The sequence below is a fragment of the Saimiri boliviensis genome, chromosome 1 (genome assembly GCF_048565385.1).
Source record: "Saimiri boliviensis isolate mSaiBol1 chromosome 1, mSaiBol1.pri, whole genome shotgun sequence".
Taxonomy (NCBI): Eukaryota; Metazoa; Chordata; class Mammalia; order Primates; family Cebidae; genus Saimiri; species Saimiri boliviensis.
The window spans coordinates 200,514,575-200,536,246 of NC_133449.1; the positions used below are offsets into that span (position 1 = coordinate 200,514,575).

Genomic DNA, 21,672 nt, shown 5'->3' on the forward strand with positions numbered 1-21,672 from the left:
GAACTTGCATGAAGGTTCATGTGATACACTTCAGACTGCAACAATTCTCAGGTAACCAGGGTCATGTTATTACACATCACATAGGCAATGACTGCTGGTCTATGTTGGTAATCTGTCTTATATTTTTTTGACAAATGCGTATCTTTGTACACAAGGTTTAGGCACTATCCATTTATACTACCTAAACTCATTTACCATGTATTAATGTCATATATTGCATGTTAGGATACGCTAACAAAAGTTCATCAACGTATTATAATTTTACACAAGTAATTCTGAAAAACAGTTTTAACACAAAAAGAGAATAATTGTCAGTAATCAACCTAAACAGTGTTGGCCTATTAAAATAAATGCAACTGATATGTCCAAGATCATTTTTCATTCAGAAATAGTTTTGGAAAGCCTCTGAAGGCAGGGTTGTATTAAGTAGATAATCAAACCCCCTTCAACTTTATTTATACTAATCATTTCCTGAATAAGTCCCTTCTATTTCTTATTGACAGGAGACAGGTATTTAAGCAAGTCTCACCTGAATTTTTATAAATACTGAATTTCCAAACTATTCTTTATACAAGCACTACAGAAGTATAATTTCCAAACTATTCTTTATACAAGCACTCTAAAGTTTTACAAGTTCTTTCCTACTGCCTTTCTTTATAAAAATCCATCTGCACCAACTAGTCTACAAGGGCAAGGTAAGACACGGTAAATACCACAGAAGCAACAAATGCAGTAGTAAGACATAATACGTAACAATACAATAATAGCAAACCTCTAAATATCATACCATCGGCTATCAAAGATGAGTTAAGGATACAAATATCTGGAGTTCTTCCCAAATCTCTTTCGTTTAAAACAATTACTGATTGGATCTTCTACCTAAAAGTCGCAAGAAGTATCCTATATCTCAAGTGTTGTTGTTGATTCTACACATTTTCCAGAGGTAGCCCTGGGTCAAAGACAGTTTTTACTTCTTCAGTTCATGGGATCAGCTACCAGCCCAACAGTAGGGGTTTTTCTTTATTATCAACAAGAGGCAGTTTGGAGGGTATTCTCAGAAATCTGTCTGACCTTCAGAACAACCTTTAACCTTCAGCCCCCTATTAGGGGTACTGCATTTTCATCCTTAATAAATCTCTCTCTCCCTCTCCATCGCCTGTCTGGCCATCCTCCTTCCACACACACACAAAAGTAATTTATGTTCTGTCTTACAACCTAGAAAAAATAATTTAGTCCTATCATTTGTGCCAAAGATGAGAAGGGCCTTTTTTAAACTCCTACTAAAATGCTTCTTTGAAATCCTCTCTTCTGGTCATCTTTTCTTAGGTAAGCTGATCCATGAGCTGCTGGTTTCTGACAATTTGAACACAAGCCGCTTTATTTCATTAACATCTGCTACACAAAATTCTTAACGTAAGATGTGCAGCTTTTGGATATAAGAAATATACTCGGTTCTGCCTTCACTAAGCTCAGTCCCCAAGTGAGCTCATTCATTCTTGGCTATGCTGATGACTACCAGATCAGCATCTCCCTTTCCTGATCTCTAACTGGCTTTCGAGCACACTTGGTTACTTCCACTAAAGTCCATTTCATCATAAACAAAACTGAACTTGGCTTTCCAGATCAGCTTGTCTTTCAAACTATCCCCTTCTGCAAATAGTACAACCAGTTTCCAACATCCCAAAGGAAAAAGGTAGGAGAAATTTTCTGATTCAAGCCACTCATCATTACCCTTGATCAAATCTGTTAAGAAGTCCTGGTCCTTTTCTTTACAAGATGTCTCCACATTTTTCATCCTCTCAATTCTAGCCAATTCAATACTGGTACAGGGATTTACTGCCTTATGTCTGTATTACCTCAAACAGATTCTCAGCTGCTTTCCTGCTTGAGTCTTCCTACACACAGCTACCAGAATAATCTAGATTGAATATTCTCTTAGCTCCTTTCCAGGTCTAAAATTTTCTACAAAATTAATTCTCTCACACTGCTTTTCTCAAGCAGCTTCCTGGTATATTCAATAACTTGGAGTGGTTCACAACTATCTAACTCACAATTCTTTAAACTCTCAGGGTGATTTGCAATCTGATCCTGAACTACCCACAGTGTTTTCCCAACTACTGTCTACAGGCACCAAGGATTCTAAATCAAGCCAATCTCCTCCAGGATTCAAAGCCTTCAGAAGTACTGTACTTCACACTAACAATGTTCTTTCTTCCTTCAAAGTACTAACCAATGGCAAAAGCTTAGATTCTTTCCCCTCTCCTTTAATCAACTTAAGCCAGGCCATCACCAGAAGTTGGTTCTGTTTTTGATTTCTCTTTAAGGCCTTTGCCTTTATATCAGGAGTATAAAATAATATCATTGACTCTTTGTTTTAGTCTTAGCTCCTGTATCCCCAGAACCTAGAAATGTGCCTGCTACATAAGTATGCTATAAACCTCTGTCCATTGGTAACAACTAGCATTTACTGAGCACTTACTATATGCTAGGTACCATTCTAACCTCTTTATTTTTTTAATGAATAACAGCACTTAACTGTCTCTGATAGTTTCCCAAATGGCAGTTTTGTTTTTCTAAATAACTAAAAAGTTCTTTCAAAGCAAGTAACATATGTCTACCATAATTTCTATATTACCTAATGCAGTAAATTTTCAAATCCATGCTGGGTATGGGCACACTACAGCCAGAAGGCCAGTGATGCATGTCCCAGGTATGCTGTGACTAGGCAAATTGCTGAGGTCTAGTTTATGTGACTCGGTGCCCTTATCTGAAAAATCAAAGACTAAAAATTACCTGACCTGGAAGGACCCAGCCTACTTTACAATTCTATGCCTGAATTTTTCATATGCATGACTTTTCTGGAATGCTGGTGACTGTTAAAAGAATGACTATTTCACTGGATTCTAAAAACGCCAATTCAGGACTTTTTTACGTAGAAAATGATTCTAAAAATGATTCACATTCTCATGCTTCAACGCTCTGGTGCTCTACAGGTAAAATGTTACCACCAAGGCCAGGACCCATAAATTCTACATTCCTCTACACCTGTGGTCTGAAGCAACAGAAGAGAACTGCTGCAAAGTACATCTTCAGCCCCGAAGTCCTCACCCTGAAGGGAAAGGCTTCTCATCACAAAGGAGACACAGTGCTATCAGTCCTAGAAGAAGCATGGCAATGTGAGTAAATAGTAATTGTGAATGACCAAAACAAAAAAATGAAAAACTTCAGACTTTGTCTTAATAGGCACAAGAGACCAAAATGTTGGTGCATGCTGAGTTGTAAAATGATTTTTTAAATAATGAGATTCAACAGATAGGAATCAATAACTTCTATTTCCTTTGACACTAATGAAAAGGGAAAGGAATTAGAAATAGAAAAAAAAAATGCTGCATACAAGGAAGTCATTGTACAGAAGTAATGTAAACTGATACAGCATGATTCTTACCAGCTGGAAGATAAGATAAGAGACTCCACTTGCTCTGATGCACAGAATATTTCCCTCAAGTGGTACAAGTTTAATGACCAAGATTATCCCTTCTTCTCTATGAAGCCAAACTACCTGACATACATCGAATGGTATTTATCATCATAAAATTGAAAACGCTATGTGCTGGTTTTCTATTTTTAACATTTTTTATTTTTTAACTGATATTATATCAGGAGTATAAAATAATATCAGGATGTGAGTGCAGTCTGGCTGCGAAATCTGTCACCCCATTGATCGCTAGGGTTGATTCAGCTGATCTGGCTGGCTAGGCAGGTGTCCCCCTCCTCTCTCATGTCCATCCCTCCCGAAGCTGCATGCTCGGTCAAAGAGAATAACCATCTCTGATAGAGGAGGACTGGTCTTTGGTCAAGAGTACATGAGGAGCTGCACTACCCCACTGGAATCTCCAAACAAGCTCTCTTTAACTGACAAATAAAAATTGTATATATTTATCAAGTATATGATTTTGAAAAATGCATACATTGTGGAATGCTAAATCAAGCTAATTAGCATATGCATTACATCACATACTTATCTTTTTTGTGGTGAGAACACTTAAAATCTACTCTTTGCAATTTTCAAAACTACAATGCATTATTATTAACTATAATCACCATGTTGTACAATGGATCTCTTGAACTTATTCCTCCTAAAATTCTGTATCCTTGTTTACAGGTTTTCAATTTTTGTAACTAACCTATAGTCAGAGCACATAACACATTCAGTCACAAAATGAAAAGAAGATGATATAAGGCATGTTGATGTAAAAAAACTGATGGCTGAGGGAGGGTGAGAAATGAGAAGGAAGAGAAATGAGTGGGAGAAGGCTGAGAAGTGCCAAATTCCTTGACTGACAGAGTGGGGAGTCGACTTTAGGTCTAAAGTTGATGGATCAAGAAAACAAATGCAATAACATCATTGAAAGTTGTTAAGGCATACCAAACAGAAATTGAATACAAAACTTTTTAAAAAACTGGAAACAGTAGTGGGTATTGAGTTAAATTCTTCATCTCTTCTAAAGGGAAACAATACTTGAAATTGAAGAAAAAAAAAAAAGCAAAAAAGAGGTATACGCATATATTTAAAGAAGGAACCACATGTGGAACAAAGAAATGGTGAGAAGTGGGGCTCAAAGAAAAGTGGACTAAGGATGGGGAAAAAAGAGAGAGGGATTCTATTGTCAACGTCTACCTTTCTATGTCGTCTGAATTATTTCTATGTGCACTTATACCTTTATACATTGCACATGTTTAAAGAAAAAAAAAATCATTGGTACTCCAGACTCCTCATTGAAGCCAATGAAGTTCACTGGCAAGAACACAGGACAGGTTCGGATTTGGAGTCTTCTCTGCTCTTGGAAAAAAACATTTAATTTCTTTGGACTTCCAAAGGCACCACCTGCAAAGGAGGCCAGTAGTAAATCCATCTACATGTGAAAAATGCACAAATGCATATATTTTTAAGCGGAAAAAAATACTTAAAAAACTCTACTTAACACTAACCTTAGTACTACTCAATGACATGCATTACCCCCATTTTGTTCAGACTAAGTGTATTGCAATTTAAAGATGATACTAAAATCTCTGAGGAAACAAATGGTATGGTGGCCTGTGTTACAGCAAAGAAAGTGGCATATAATCTTTAAAAGTGAAGAAAATCATGAAAATTAGCAAGAATTACTCTTTGATAAGCAGAAGAGCAGGCCAGTACTTCTGCCGAAAGTACCCTGCCTCCAAGCTGAGCAATGCTCAGGATCCCAGAGACTGGCTGAGTTCCAACCCATATTTACAGCTTATGAAGATGATACCTATACCTGAGCACTCCCTTCTCAGGACTAACTAACTCAAGCAATCAGACTGGGCTCAGAATTCAGCCCATCTGTGAATTACAGAAGATCCCAAAAGTTCTAAAGTCATGGTTTTCAATCTTGAAGCTATGGATCAATTTTGCCTAGTTCATGGCCCAGAACCTTCCCTCCCAGAGCATTCCCACAGTATGAAACCTTCAGGTGAAAGAAGAGAAACAAATTAAACTCATCAAGCATTTCCACACTCTAGGAAAGTTCCCCAAGGATACCTGGAAATATATGAAACATGTAGATAGCACGTTTTAAACCACTCTCTAAAAAACAAAGTTTGACCAATGGTTACCTAATAACCAATTTACAAGAATTTTATTTGTCTTTAACCCACATCTACTTTAACAGATCTAACCATACTATTCGCATCCAATATTAGCAATAGAGAAATATAGTTTAAACTAGTGATTGGCAAACTCTTTCTGAAAAGGGCCAAATATGTTAGGTTTTGTGAGCTAATTTCTGTCCTATCTACTAAACTTTGCCACTACTGTATGAAAGTGGCCAGAGACTGGTAGATGAATGACCATGGCTATGTCATAAAATATTATTTAAACCATTTAAAAATGCAAAAACCATTCTCAGCTCATAGCCCTATAAAGACAGGTAGCAGGCAGATTCTGCTCATAGTTAGCTGACTTAGGCAGAGTTTAAAACGAAAGGCCTTGAAGACAAAAGAGGAAGAGGGAACATATTTGTCAAGAACTTTATTTCCCTGCCCTCCTACCTCCATCCCACTTTCTTTAAAAAAAAAAATGCTATTTAGAGGACAAAATGAAATAAACAGGAGGTAAGTCTCTATCCACTCTCCTTATTTTCCAGTTTCTTTCCCTGCTTTTTCTCATTTTAAGGAGTGATCAAAAGGCTGCAGCTCAAAAAGACAACTAGTGTTTTTTGATGAGTGAGCTCTATTCTTTCTCAGGATGCCTAAAAGTCCTTACACATTTAGAATTCTAAGCTGTAGTATGTTACAAAAAACACAAGGATAGATTATATTCATATATAAGTTAAAGGAAAAAATTGAAGATTATTATAATGGAGCTTAAATTTTTTCCAGCTGGACACAGGTATTCTGAGAAAAGCATTAGGGTCAGGTCATAGTAAACAGATCATCTTTTACTTTCTTCCAGCTGAATTAGAGGTTGACACTTGTCCAGATTTATTCCTCTTACCTTTTAGCATAGGTAGATAAGATATATTGATTAATAAGGTAGTATGAAAACTGTCTGCAAAAATATTTTGAAATGTCTGCAGTTTTCTCAAGCAGCCTTTTGATCACTCCTTCCCAAAACGAAAAGTGCTAACAAAGTGTCCTAGGTATAAAGAATAGGCCTTTGACAAGACCACACCCACTGTAGTTTCAACAGAGATGATTCCCACTTCCAGAGGATATTAAGCAGTGTCTGGAGACATTGTTGGTTCCTAAAACTAGGGGGACAGAGAGAGAAAGGTGACGTTGGCAGATATTGGGTAGACAGCAAAGATGCTGCTAGATACCCTGTAATACACAGGAGAGCCCTTAACACCAAATAATTCTCTGGCCTAAAACATCAATAGCAATGAGCTTGTAAACCGTGGAGAGAGGCAGCAAATGGTAGAGTATGTACAGTTTTAAACTAAAGTACTTTAAAGGTGATCTCTTCTTTAGAAAATAGTATGTTAGATTTAGAAATTTAACATTAAGACATTTACTAGATACCGTACGGGCCTGGTGGCTCATGCCTGTAATCCCAGCACTTTGGGAGGCCCAACGTCACCAGGAGATAGAGACAATCCTGGCCAACATGGTGAAACCTCATCTCTACTAAAATTACAAAAATTAGCTGGGTGTGGTGGCACGTGCCTGTAATCCCAGCTATTCGGGAGGCTGAGGCAGGAGAAGCACTTGAATCTGGAAGGCGGAGACTGCAGTAAGCCGAGATCATGCCACTGTACTCTAGCCTAGTGACAGAACGAGATTCTGTCTCAATTAAAAAAATAACAATCATAACAGACATTTACTAGATACCTACTATGCACCAGTCTGCATAAAAATATAACTTAAACAGAGCACTCTTTCAGAAAAGATATGATATGACCTCAAGTGACAGAGTTCATCAAATCAAATGATTTACTTCCTCCCTATTCTAGGCAAATTTAGCAATACTCACTAAAGCACTAGATATGAGTTCCATTTCAGTACAATTAATCCTCAAACTTGTCTGAATTTAAACATGGTTTCAACCTTAAAAATAGCAGCTTGGCTTGATAACTTAAACAGAAACCCATTTTAAAATGTCCTACTTCCTCTCCTGATCAACCTACTAATAACAACTGAGAAGCAAAAATCACTATTTTAGAGTTCTTCCTCCTTGCCTTAGTTCTGTTCAAACTTTCATAAAAGCTGCTGCTATCAAGAACTTTACCAAGACAGAAGGGACAAAAAATGCAGTAAGGCCTTTACAATCCAGCAAATCCAGGTCATCAGAGCTGCTAAATATCCTCCCATTTTCTTAAAGATTACAGACGTTGGAGAACAAGGGAAAACTAAGACTTCTGAATGCAAAAAAAAAAAACTAAGAATAAACCAGGTGATCAGCAACAGCTACTGAACCACCTCACTCGTTCCAGGAAACTCTCGGCACTTCATTCCTTCAAAAAAGGCCAAAGTTTTAAGTTATCACAAAAAGCAATAGCTGACTCAAAAACAAATAAAAGTGATCATTTTAGTTCCTATTTTGCCCACAGCCCAGACACCTCTTAATGCAAATTAACACATAAGAGAGAAAATCCCCTTCCAATAATACAATTGTAACATCTCCCTGGCAAAAATACTTGTTTAGGCCCTGATAACAGTGTTCATCTGGGAACAACACACCCGATTCAATTAAAAAAAAAAAAAAACACCATAAACTATTGTCTTCAGACCATAGACAGTCATGGATCTGGCCCAGTTGGTTTCTAGGAAATAAGCTTGGGTCTTAGTGAAAAACACTGATCAGGAAGAGTCCCACAGGGCTGTTGGACTGAAGAGAGGTTGGAGGACACCTGCCTCAAAAGGCTCTAATGTTTGTTCTTGCATTCTTAAATTCTTCTGCACTGTCAAAGTTCCACCACTTCCCAAAAAGCACAGATCTCCAGCATCATATCCTAGGAAATAAGACAAACTCCCTCATACAAATTTGAACAAACCCCAGCAGCAAGTGCTATTATTTGTAAATAGACTGCACTGAAAGAAGGGGAAGGAAATCATATTTTCCTTGTATGTCACTCTTAAGATCTACAGATTTACGAAAGTAAGAAAAAAAAATGGGGGAATCAAAGTCCTAGTTAAACTTATTGACATGGGCCAAGTTTCATCAGTAACAACTACAATGCTGGACTCTTAAGAAGTACTACTGATGTATAAAGCATGTAAGCACATTTCTGTATGTGTATTATAGTTTCACAATGCACAATAACAGTTTTTAAAAAAAGGCAACTGGGAGCAGTGGATCACACCTATAATCGCAGGAGAATAGCTTAAGGCCAAGAATTCAAAACCAATTGGTCAACATAGCAAGATCCTATCTCTACAAAATAAAAATTTTAAAATTGGCAGGGCACAGTAGCATTCACACATGCAGTCCTAGCTACTCAGAAGGCTGAGGTGGGAAGGTTTTGGCCCAAAAATTCAAGACCACTGTAGTTAAGCTGTGATTGTACTGTACTCCAGCCTGGATGACAGAGCAAGACCCTGTCCCAAAGAAAAAAAAAAAAGAAGGTATACAAGTTCCCACCTTCTAATGGCTTTCAAATGCTTATTTAAAGGCATTCTCACTTGATAAATGTTACATAGGCAAAAAGATAAAATTTTAACTTCACTTTCACTTTCACATTTTCCATTAGCGTCTCCATTTCCATATTTTAAGAGTTAATATTAATCTCTTTGATCATATGCTACACTAATTATTTAAAGAGTGATCATTTGTTATACAAAACCTGACTCATTAATTTAATTCTCCAGATCCAAACATAAGACATCAATAAGATAACCCTATTATACACACCATAGATAGTAAGCAACTTGTGAAATCTTGCTTGTAAGAAGTGATGACTAATTTCAGGGAGACCTTAACAAAGTCTCTCCTTTCCATCTGCTCAAATTCTTCCAAGTTATCATAAAGCATCTTCAGGACATTAGGCCAGGACCAACCTCTTATTCACAGTGGAGTTTTTTTTTTATTTTTTTAGCTGAGATTTATTAATTCTGAAATATACACACAAGTTACAACAGATTAAGCCCCCTGTTGCCTCTAGTCCTCCAAGGAATTCCTCCCAGAAGCAGAAGCAATGCTTCGGAGGGCTACAAGATAGACCTCCAAAGAATATCTCAAAGGCAGACAGCTGTTCCAGGGTGAGAAAAACTGGAGCACCCTGAGCCAGCCCACTCTTGCCCCAGAGTCCAGCCATGTAGTAGAAAACACAGAGCTGCGAGAGAAGAGAAAAAGAACAACAAAGCCTCCTCTCTGAAAAGCCGCAAATAGATTGCTCTCAGTCTAGAATGGTCTTTAAAAATACCTTGTTTACAAGGTGGACCTTAAAGTCTAGTGAAGTTTCCATATCAACTGAAACCAACTAAAATGGACAATTTAGAGGTACTCAATACCCACCTAAATAACTCATTCTGCTAGACACCAAAAATGACATATACTGACCAACCAGCTTGGCAACTCAAGAATTCAGTACCCAAACTTGTCAAAGAAATAAATTGCAACTTCCTTTTGCTGTGTTTGGCGTTATCAAATTAAGAATAAGTTAGAAGTAGTGAAAAAAAAAAATAAAAGAATCAACTCAAGTTCTGGATGCTGGACTGCATAATGGTTTTCATTATAATATCTAGCTCTGAAATGAGCTCAAAGACATTCTGGGAAGGTATAAATCTCAAGTATTAAATGTTGCAGAAAACACACACACACACACACACATTCATTATGGCTTCAGAATAAAAGTTCCTTAACGAAAAGTCATAAGCTAAGGTACCAGAGAGCAACACGCTCTATATCAGGGGTACCCAATCCCAGGACTGTGGACTTGTTAGGAAACAGGCCACATAGCAGGAGGTGAGTGGCATAGCAGGCCAGCAAGCATTACCGCCTGAGCTCCACCTCCTGTCAGATCAGCAGCAGCATGAGATTCTCATAGGAGCACAACCCTTATTGTGAACTGCCCATGTGAGGGATCTAGGTCACATGGTCCTTATGAGAATCTAATGCCTGATCATCTAAGGTGGAAGAGTTTCATCCCCAAACCATCCCCCGAAACCCCATACTCCCCCCAACCCCACCCCCATCTGTGGAAAAACTGTCTTCCACGAAACCAGTTCCTGGTACCAAAAAGGTTGAGGACCACTGCTCTATATTTTACATCAGGTCTTTCCATAAGTAGATGGCAGCCTAAACAGTAGGCAACAGATTCCTAAGAGACAAGACAACATAGTGGCTGAGAGCCTGGACTCCAAATGATACCTGTTCAAATCTCAGCTTACAGCTAAGTGACCTTGGGCAAACTAATCTCTACGTGACTCAGTTCCCTCGCCCACTGTGTGGTGGTTATGGGAATTAAGTTTACTGTGTAAAATACGAAGGCTAATATGACACACATAATAGTTAAGCTCACATAGGGCTCTTAAAATGTCTGTTTGGGGATTCAGTGGCCCTCCAAGCACTAAAACAAAGAATACCTCTTTCTGCAGTGAAAATCCAGTACAGAAAATCTGAGAAGGGCAATCTTAAATAAAAAATGCTCCACCTCCCAGTACAATACCAACAGCCTTCTCTTCCAGCAGCCACTGTCACCTTTCATCAAACGCTTTACACTTAAAGCAGAACTTCAGCCTCTCATTGAGGACTGAGGATGGATATTGCAATATTGAAATTAACTTTGCCTAAGATTTCCCAGTAACTGAATGAGTCACTCGTGTCTTTAGAAACAGAGAAAATGTCAAGGTTGCCAGAAAACCCCGGTCCAGATGTTTGCATAAATCATTTTCAAGTGATCAAGTCAAAGCCAAAGCCAAAGGACATTATTTAAGGTAATACTAAATAGAATATATCACTTTTTTATCATTTTCCTGTAATGAAGAAAATTCTGAAAATGAGGTTACTGGAGAGGAAAAAAAATCACAGTAATTTCAACCAAAAATTACACAACATAATCAATCTAAGCTTAAAACTCCTTACCTTTTTCCAACCTCATCAAGAAGTACTAGACAAGCTCTGAGCTCAAGATTTAAAGATGCCCATAGTGCTTGTTTCTATTTTTTCTGTCATATTTCTTAGGGGAAGCAGAGGCTTTTAAAATTTTGATACACTCTCTGCAGCAAGATTTTTAATACCTCTCACCAATAAAACATGTTGAGTGCTCTGTATTGATGATAGCATCCATAAAAGGGTCTTTTTTCACTTTCAAAATAATTCCAGTAAAGTTTGTACTTTAATCTCAAATTCAAGCCATTTGCTCTAGCTTAATAGAATAAAATGGCAAGGATATTCTTTGGTCATTTACACTGTCACAAAAGATAAAAAATCTTATGTCAACTTCACGGCCTGGCTTCTCTTTCTCGTAAGTATAGCAGGAATAGTTAGATCGCCCTGTAAGGGTTTGAGTTCTTCACGTTCATTTGTTACAGGGCACACTACACAATACGTACTCAGTTTCACTGAAATTTCTTAAGTGCACAGGTTATTGGCAAATAACTTGCAACCGAAGTTGCACATGCCACGAGGTGGGTACCCTTCCAAAGGGAACAGACTGTGTCCGTTTTGCTTATTTTTGGTAACTTTAAATAAGACTTCGGATGGTTCGTCTTCTCAACTCATTTACCAATTTAACCACTGGGCGCAGGACTGAGCGCCCCACAGCTTTCGGCCGAAGTATAACACGCGCTTCCCCACTCGGTTCCCCATGTCTGCTACAAACCAACCAGATGTAATAGCTGAAGAATGACGACACCAAAATCAACCTACAGATCCACTTCTAAAAGGGCCGCAACACGAAATAAACTTCTCTCTCTTCAGAGGCAGTGGGGAAGGGGGAAAAAAGCCTAAGTGGGGTCGGTTTGGTCCATTTCCGAGGCTGGGTGCGCGCAGGGGGGGTCTGGGCTACCTTGGGCGGCTTAACCCTGTCAGAACCGAGAACGACCCCACCGCGATACGGGATGCCCGAGCTGGCAGAGGCCGCCTCATACGGCGCCCGTTCCCCCGCCAGCAGGTGCCCGAGGCCACCCCAACAGGCCGGGTGCGAGTGCCGGAACATGGCCACTTCCCCCCGCGCTACGCCGCCGTCGCACGCCGCCAGGCACTTTGTTAACTCAGCGCGCCCGGGCGAGGTGGCTCCCGGGCGGCGGTCACTGACGTCCGAGACCTACGGAGCCCCGGCTGGAGACGGCTGGGACCCTCCTCCGGCTCGGCCTCGCCCAGCCCGGGTGTGGGGCCGCGGCGGGAGGGAGAGGTCGGGGAGCAGCTGGCCCCTCGGAGCCCCGCGCCGCCTTCCCAGGCGCTTACCTGAGGAAAGGAGCCCTCGCGGCGCGGGTTCCTGGGGTAGTCTAAGTGACCCCGGTCCAGCATCAGGTAGAGCGAGAAAATCACCACACAGAAGATCGCACTGCCGAACACGGTGAACTGGCGGCTTAACTTCATTTTCCTCGATAGACTCGGGGCTAGGACACTGTCCTCAGCCGGAGGAGACAGCAGACTATGGACTCCAGGAAGCGGCCGCCGGAGGCTCCCTTCTCCCGGGCTGCGCGCCCACCGCGCTCTCGGCTGCGGGTGCGAGTCCCGGCCGCGCTCCGCACTTCGTCTCCGGCGCCACCGCACGCCCTTGGCCTTCGCCCCGGCCTGCCGCCCTTCCCGGGCCCGGGCGTCCCTCGCGAGGCGAGACTCGCTGGCAGCTGGGAAGGGGCCCCCACAAACTTGCTCGCAAGCTCAGCGCTGAGCCCCGGCAGGGCGCGCGGGGCAGGCGCAGGAGAGGTCGCTGCCCGCACTTCCTGCCACCGCCGCCCCGACTGAGTCGGCAGGAAAAGTTTTCTCGACGAGGGCAGGCGTGTCCTCCTCACCCAGGGGAGGCGCGGGTTCTGCAGCTCCCGGGCCGGAGCCGCGCAGCTAGGTCAGAGGAACCGAGGAGGAAGGAACAGGGTCGCGAGGGGACTGGCCCTACAACTTCTATCCGGGACGGTCGGACCCGCCCCCGCGGCACCGCCCCCGCCTCCCCCTACTGAGCCCCTTCCTGCCGCCGCCGCCACCGCCGCTGCCGGACCTGTGTGCACCCTGGGCTCCGGGACGCTGGGATCGAGGAGTTTCCTCAGAGCTGGCGTCCGCTCGCCAACCTCTCCAGCCCCTCGCCGCCCCTACCTTTCCCCTCCCGGACCGGGGCTGCGCCGGGAGGCGCAGGGGGCTGGCGGCGGCGGCAGCGCGGGGAGGAGGAAAAGGAGAGCAGGGAGGAAAAGACCGTCCCCGGAGAGAAGCCCGCTCCAGCTGCAGCCGCGAGCCCCCTCCCTTTTTCCCGCCCCACAAACGCGGAGACGGCAGCGGCAGCGACGAAAGGAAGCGCCGGTTTTCCAGCGCCACTTGGCGCTCCAGCACCGCCCGCCACGAGCAAGAGGAGACAGCGGCGGCGCGGCGGCCGCTGGGTCAATAGGCGCCTGCAGCCCCGGAGCCGAGCAGGCGGCTGACCCCGCCCCCTCCCGACGCACTGAGATGAGGGGGCGGGCCCCCCGGCGCCCAATCACAGTGCGCCGCCCGCCGGGCCCGCCCCGCGCCTGCCTCCCAGTGTCCCAGCGGTAGGAAGACCTCACAAGGCTTTTGTGACCTGGCAGGCAGCTTTCTGGGAGTTGAGGCCTTGGGGACATTCAGGCGCCAGCACTCCACGCCCAACAGGGGTTGAGCTTATACCCCACTTCCTTTTGTTGCCCAGGTTTCCTATGCTAGGACACTCGGGCCCGGCGTGCGTGAAAGAGTACTTGGTGAAGGGCTGGAGGAAATGCAAGAGAAGAGGGCTGCACATTCCGTTCTGGCTATTTCCAACTTTGGTGACAGCCTGTTGAAACCTGGGGGAAACGAGTCTGACAAAGGGCCCTCCAGGCAGATGTAGACATCTGACTACGATATCCATGAGTGTAATCTGAGAAGTGATGCTTGCGCCAGTTATTGATTTATTGCCTCTCAACTCCAAATTCACCCTTTTTGACTGCACTGTGAAAATGCATCTGAGCCTTTAAAACAGTTTTTCCCTTTGCCTTCTGGGACTGAAGCTTTGTCAGTAGAGGGCGCTAAAGAGACATTACAAAAAAAAAAAAAGAATTTTGCTTCCTGGTTTCGATGTATTGATAGGCTTTTGCAGCATACCTGACTTTTTCCAGTGCCAAGGTCCTACAGTGCTCAGTAAGTAACTGGCAGTTTCTTCCCGCATGCCCAACTCTAGGAGCTTTGTAGAGAAGGTGAGACGCTACCCCATGAATAGCTTCTCTGGCACCCTAGAGGCATTTGTGACAAGTTGCAGAGGGCACATTTTCCACTAGTTTGCAGATGTAGCCCAATGGTGACTTCTCTGCCATTCAGTGAGCCACGTCATGCGCTCTCCAAAAAGGTCTAGATCTCAGCCCTGGGAGGAATTGGGGAGATTCTTCATTGGGCACTCTGTCTCTCAGCCCAAGTGTTAGTTATAAGGTCAGTTCCTTATAGCTGCTATTTCTATATTCTTTAGGGTTCTCTTCTTGCTAGTGAATCCCTCATTATTGTAATCCTCTATTATAGTTAATAATTCTTTTTATTAAGCCTTTCCTGTCCCAGTAGTCCCGATAAATAGACCTGCAAAGACGATATTACAGGTCAGTTTGATTGAGGTTTTGAGCTTGAACTCCTTGCCAAAGGGAAATGTAATTCATGGCATGCTGGGCATCTCAAGCAATTATCTGAAGTTGATTCTGATGAAGTGCCAACTGAAGCATGTGCCCTGGGGGCCCGAATGGCTGCTACACTTGACTGCTATGGTTATAAAGGTGACTAGAAAGACTATGGTGTGGGATGGATTCTTTTGAGTGCTTTCGAATGGTTATAAAAAGAAATGACAAGCACAGGTTTGTTAACTCTCAGAGTTATGGTATGAGAACCAGAGATATTCTGTAGAATTCAGAAATCTCTGGTTTATCATAGCAACAAGAATTACGCTGAAAATCAAACACAAAATTTTAATTTTCATGTTACTGAATTATAACTACTATTAAATTCACACACATTTGAGTTCCTCATGTAAAAAGATGTTATTTTTTAATAATAGGATTTCGATACTTGAAATGGGTTGGACCCAGATGAAACTGACGATCTTAAACACTCAAACTCACTCATTCTCTTATCAGTGGAAGTAGGTTGCCCTCCAGTGTCTAAAGAAACTAGCCTTCCTCTACTTGAAAACCTTGACTGTAGAAGATGACACTAACTAGATGAGCATCCTGATTTCAATGGGGATGACAGGATCTCAGAATAGCAGAGTCCAGGCAGTACATAACCAACAAAGACAAGGTGGGCACAACTACCTTAAAGGTCAGCAGGAAATCAGACTGCCTTGGCTTACGGAGATGCTCTGGAAACAAAGTAGGTAGGCAGTTGAAATAGATTATTGCTTGATATTTATAACAGGTAAAACTCTAGGTCAGGTAGCCAAAACCTGACTTGAGTCACCACAGTGGATAATCACAGTCTCTCAGTTCTCAGACCTAAGTCTATTCACAGACCCATAGTCCCTTGGTTGAAGGAGAATCTGTGTCCCCTTTAAGAAGGACCTTGCACCTTCCCATAGTACACATGGCAAATTTTTTCAAGCTTTCCCCAAAATGACATGTGGCCATTTACTAGTGACTCTGTATTGGTGAAAAGGAAATATACAGACCATTTGAGTTTTACTAGACACTGGCTCTGAATTGATGCTAATTCCTAGGGATAGAAATCACCACCGTTAGTCCACATACCAACTATGTTGCTACTTTCCCAGTGTAATTGGAATATGTATTAATGGCATAATTTTAATGGCAAAAACAGTAATTACTTTTGCACCAACCTAATAATTGGAATAAGCATACTTAGCAACTGACAGAATCCCCACATTGGGATTTAGCCATAGAGTGAGGGCCATCATTAGGGAGAGCTAAGTGGAAGCTCCAGGAGCTTATTGATTAATTATAAACTTAATCCAGAAGTGATTCCAATTGCTTCTGCTGTCTCAAATGTATTATTTTTACTGGAACCAATCAACATAGCACTTGGCACTTGGTATATAGCTATTGATGTGGCTAATGCTGTTTTCTCTATACCTATTTGTAAAACCACCAGAAGCAGTTGGCTTTCTCCTGTCAGGGCCAACAGGATACCTACACAGTATTGTCTTGGGGGTATATCAACTGACATTAATATAGTCCACAGAGTTGTTGATTGTCTTGACTTGCCATAAAATATCACACTGGTCCACTACATTGACAACATTATGCTGACTGGACCTGATGAGCAGGAATTAGCAAGTATTTGGGGTGCCTTATTAATATGTATTTGAACAGAGAGGAGATAATGATCTTGAGTATGAGATGACAACTCTAAAGTGATCACTTCAGATGTGGGATATGTTCTAGGATGGTACAAGCTATATGAGGACAAAACCACTGAGTTACTGAGAGATGAATCCAAACAGATGCTGTGGGTTAGCAATGGTTAGGATTGGGAGGAAAAGTGATTGCTTCAGGAACTGGTCATACCAATCATGTAGCCACGAAAGGAAAGTGGTATAGGCTGAATGTATCTCTTTAAAATACACATGATGAAGTCCCAACCCCTAGTATCTCAGAGTATAATAGTATATAGAGATAAGGTCTTTAAAGAGGAGATTAAGTTTAAAAGGCGATTAAGTTAAAATGAAGCTGTTGGGCCCTAATCCAATCTGACTGGTGTCCTTATAAGAAGAGAGAGACACTAGGGATACATGCACACAGAGAAAAGACCATATGAGGACAGACTGGGATGGCCTGCCAAGGAGAGAGGCCTCAGGAGAAACCACACCTGCTGACACTTTGATCTTGGACTTCCAGCCTCCAAACTGAGAAAATAAATTTCTGTTGTTTAAGTCACCCAGTCTGTGGCATTTTGTTATGCCATCCCTAGCAAATGTATACAGAAGGCAACCACCCAGTTGATAGAAAATACTAGGTAGGTGCAAAAGTATTTGCAGTTTTTGCAGGTAATGGCAATCGTGGTTTTTTAAAAGGTATTGGCAAAAAACACATCTACTTTTGCACCAACCTAATATTTGCCAACCATGTATTTGCAAACCAACTTAATATTTGCAAACCATGGAACCATTGCTAACCCACACCATCTGTTTGGATTCATCTCTCAATAACTCAGTGGTTTTGTCCTCATATAGCTTGTATCATCGTAGAACATATATATATATATTAGAGAAGGGGTATCTATCTATCTATCTCTATTTATCTATATATATATGGGACTAATCTCCAAAATATATATAATGAGCCTACATAATTCAATAGTAAATAAACAGCACAATTTTAAAATGAACAAAGGACCTGGATAACATTTTTTCAAAGAAGACATGCAAATGGCCAACAGCTAATATTAAAAGGTGCTCTAGGTTGGGCACGGTGGCTCATGCCTGTAATCCCAGCAGTTTGAGAGGCTGAGGCTGGCAGATCACTAGTGAAACCCCTTCTCCACTAAAAATACAAAATTAGCCATGTGTGGTGGGAGGCGCCTGTAATCCCAGCTACTGTGGTGGCTGAGAAAGGAGACTCTCTTGAACCCAGGAAGCAGAGGTTGCAGTCGGCAGAGGTTGCATCACTGAACTCCAGCTTGGGTGACATAGCAAGACTCCATCTCATAAAACAAAACAAAACAAAAAAAGGTTCTCTAATCACCAGGCAAATGCAAATGAAACCCACAATGAGATATTACTTCACACCTGTTAGAATGGCTATTAGAAACAGGTCAAATATTATCAAAATTTGACCAGGATACGGAGAAAATAAACCCTTGTAAACTATTTGTAGAATTATAGACTGGTAACCAATTATGGAAAACAGTATGAAGCTGTTTTAAAAAATTAAAAATAGAACTACCACATTATCCAGCAATCCCACTACTAGGTATATATCCAAAGCAAATTCTATTTTTGAGAAAATAAATTTGGATCATCTTGATCACTTATTTACTTTACTGAAATAAGATTTTACTATCACTTATGAAAAAAAACTGTATGTTTTTCTGTTGTTACTAACATGAGTCTTTCTGTCTCCAAGAGCTGATAATAGCCATTCAAAGAGATGTGAGGTGATATCTCATTAGATAGCTTTGTTATGCCATCCCTAGCATTTTCTTTGCAGAATTATTCACAATAGCCAAGATACCGAATAAACCTAAGTGTCCATCAGCAGATGAATGAATAAAGAAAATGTGGTCTATATAAACAATGGAATAGCATTCATCCTTTTAAAAGGAAGGAAATCTCACGCCTGTAATCCCAGCACTTTGAGAGGCCGAGGTGGGTGGATCACAAGGTCAAGAGATCGAGACCATCCTGGTCAACATAGTGAAATCCCGTCTGTACTAAAAATACAAAAAATTAGCTGGGCATGGTGGCACGTGCCTGTAATCCCAGCTACTCAGGAGGCTGACGCAGGAGAATTGCCTGAACCCAGGAGGCGGAGGTTGCGGTGAGCCAAGATCGCGCCATCACACTCCAGCCTGGGTAACAAGAGCAAAACTCCGTCTCAAAAAATAAAATAAAATAAAATAAAATAAAATAAAAAGGAAGGAAATCCTATCATGTACAAGAACATAGATGAACCTGGGGAACATTAAGTGACATAAGCCAGACTCAGGAAGACAAATACCACATGATCTTGAGGGAATGTATTAAACTTCTCTTGCCAGGTCCACATGGGGCACGGTTTGAAAGACAAGAACTTCCCAGTGACATGCCTGACCTGCTTTCTCTCACGTCTCCATCCAGGAGCCTAGAGTTCTTTGTCTAACTTGCTCATGTGTGGGAAAGGTATGCTGCCCAGGTGAGCTCCCTTTGTTTAGAAAGACCGAGAAAAGCAATAGGAGGACTGTGGGCCAGGCAACCAATCCAGCATCAGAGTCAAAAATCAATCACTCCAGTGGAAGTTTGGAGGAACTCCTCTCTTGGGACAAGAACTTGAACGGCGTGGGAGTAACTCCCAGATTGAAAGACCCCCTGCCCCTCACCTGTGTGGACTCCATCTCTGGATCCCCTCCCACAACAGCCTCTCTCTTTTTCCCTACTTCTCTGTCTCTCTCTCTCTCTCTCTCTCTCTCTCTCTCTCTCTCTGTGTGTGTGTGTGTGTGTGTGTCTGTCTGTCTAATAAATTGCTTTTCTGCAAAACTCTTTGGGTCCAATACTTACTTGAATGAGTCCACCGTGCCTCCAGGGCCTCTTGCCCCATTCCTGGGGCAGGGTAGTCAAGAACCTGGAACGCCCAGTTACAATCTCACTTATGCGGGTATGTGGAATCTAAAGAAGTCAAACCCAAACGAATAGAAAGTTGTATGGTGGTTGCCAGGGCCTGGGAAGTGGAGTAAATGGGTGAATTTTGGTCTAAGGGTATAAACCTTGAATTACGAGATGAATAAATTCTGGAGATCAAACATACAGCATGGTGACTATAGTTAATGAGACTGTATTGTGTACTAAATATTTACTAAGAGAGGAGATCTTACGTGTTTTCACCATTCACAAAATAATGGCAATTATGTGAGGTGATGGACACTTTGGTAAGCTTACTTGTAGTAATCACTTTATAATGTGTACATGTATCTGAACTTCATGTCATACACCTTAAATATATACAAATTTTATTTGTCAATAATACCTCTATAAGGATGGAGAATAGATATTGGTAGATAGATAATTGATAGACAAATTGAAGATAGGATAGATAGATAAATCAGGTAAATAGGATGGATAGATTAACACATGAGATAGATGATGGATGGATGAATGGATAGATAGATAGACAGACACTCTGGTTTCCCCAGGACCTTCAGAACAAACCTAGGTGCCTATCCTGGGATACAATCTTTTCATTTGGGAAAGACATGAGAAATTTTATTCTCCCTTTGGATCAGAGCAATTATCTCTCTGTCTTTAGGGAAACAAATTGCTACAGATTTAATCCTTATCCTATGAGAAAATTTTCTAGCAAAAGTGGAAGCAACCATTCTCTACAGCAGGCATCCCCAAACTAGGGCCTGCGGGCCGCATGCGGCCCCCTGAGGCCATTTATCCAGCCCCCCGCCGCACTTCAGGAAGGGGCATCTCTTTCACTGGTGGTCAGTGAGAGGAGCACAGTACGGTCTGAGGGACAGTGAACTGGCCCCCTAAGTAAAAAGTTTGGGGACGCCTGCTCTATAGCGTACATGTTTCTGTGGCTCAGGAGGCTAGAGCTTTTTGTAGGAACACTGAAAATAGAGGGAAGGGAAGGTACATGAGGGCAGAGCCCATATCATAAAGGTTCAAGCCTAATTGCTTCTCCATTACATAAAGCTTTTGTGACTTTGGGGAACTTACATATCTCTAAGCCTCCATTTTCCAACATATTACATCGGGGTAGTAACAGTGATCTTTCAGCCTTGCTGTATAACTACCACAAGTAGTGGTATATTGGGAGAGCATTCCCCAGATACTTCCATTTATTCTGGGAAAGACAAAGATGGGTGCAGTTGAGAGGTGAATAGGGGAGAGAACATTTGAATAGCTGCTGTGGGACATGGAGAAGGAAGTCCACATAGATAATTGGACAGCACTGATTTGTTATGGAGCAAGTTCACCATTTTCTCCCTTGTCATTGATCTATGACTTTAGAGTTCAATGAAAGTGTACTGTGAGGACAATCCTGGAAGAGCCCCTTCTACCAGGATGCAAGAACAACAGCCACCCATGGAATGCTTCAGGTTGGGAGCATATCATAGATATCTATCATTTTTCCTACCCACTGAAATGCATTTTTACAGTGAAGATTAAGTTAAAATGAACAATCAATGTAATTTTGAATAGGAAAGGTCTCGAAGGAATGCATGGGGTGAGGATTCTGGAAGGCATGAGGTATAGCCCCATATGTCTGGTGATAAGTCTATACATGCACAAGAGCCTCAGCTTGTATTTGCTAACAATAGGAAAATCTGTCTTTTCTGTCCACTGATACTCTAAGTCTGTCTGAGCTCCTCAAAAGCCTAATTCAATCACATCTACGGGGGAAAAATTGGGAGGCAGTAGGACAAAGTTCTAA

General features: G+C 41.9%; 2 protein-coding genes across 2 annotated transcripts in view; one reads left to right on the forward strand and one right to left on the reverse strand.

Annotated features, from left to right (window-relative positions):
• MAN2A1 (mannosidase alpha class 2A member 1) overlaps positions 1 to 13,515 on the reverse strand; it is a 174,776-nt gene extending 161,261 nt beyond the window's left edge. The window contains exon 1 of the mRNA XM_003920707.4: positions 12,869 to 13,515. Within this exon, the coding sequence (XP_003920756.1) occupies positions 12,869 to 13,003 (135 nt within the window). The 5' untranslated portion in view covers positions 13,004 to 13,515. The remainder of the gene's footprint in view (positions 1 to 12,868) is intronic.
• LOC101028331 (uncharacterized) lies at positions 13,061 to 19,718 on the forward strand. Its single transcript, XM_039472644.2, has 3 exons — positions 13,061 to 13,250; positions 13,374 to 14,743; positions 19,295 to 19,718. The coding sequence occupies exons 1-2, from the start codon at positions 13,061 to 13,063 to the stop codon at positions 14,144 to 14,146; spliced, it is 963 nt and encodes a 320-aa protein (XP_039328578.1). The 3' UTR covers positions 14,147 to 14,743; positions 19,295 to 19,718.
• Positions 19,719 to 21,672: the final 1,954 nt, after the last annotated feature.

What these genes read in the sequence shown, in the direction of transcription:
- LOC101028331 (XM_039472644.2), top strand. Translation starts at nt 13,061, where the DNA reads ATGGACTCCAGGAAGCGGCCGCCGGAGGCTCCCTTCTCCCGGGCTGCG. An exon ending in TCGCGAGGCGAGACTCGCTG is followed by an intron (nt 13,251 to 13,373) that starts GCAGCTGGGAAG and finishes GCCCCGACTGAG; the next exon opens with TCGGCAGGAAAAGTTTTCTC.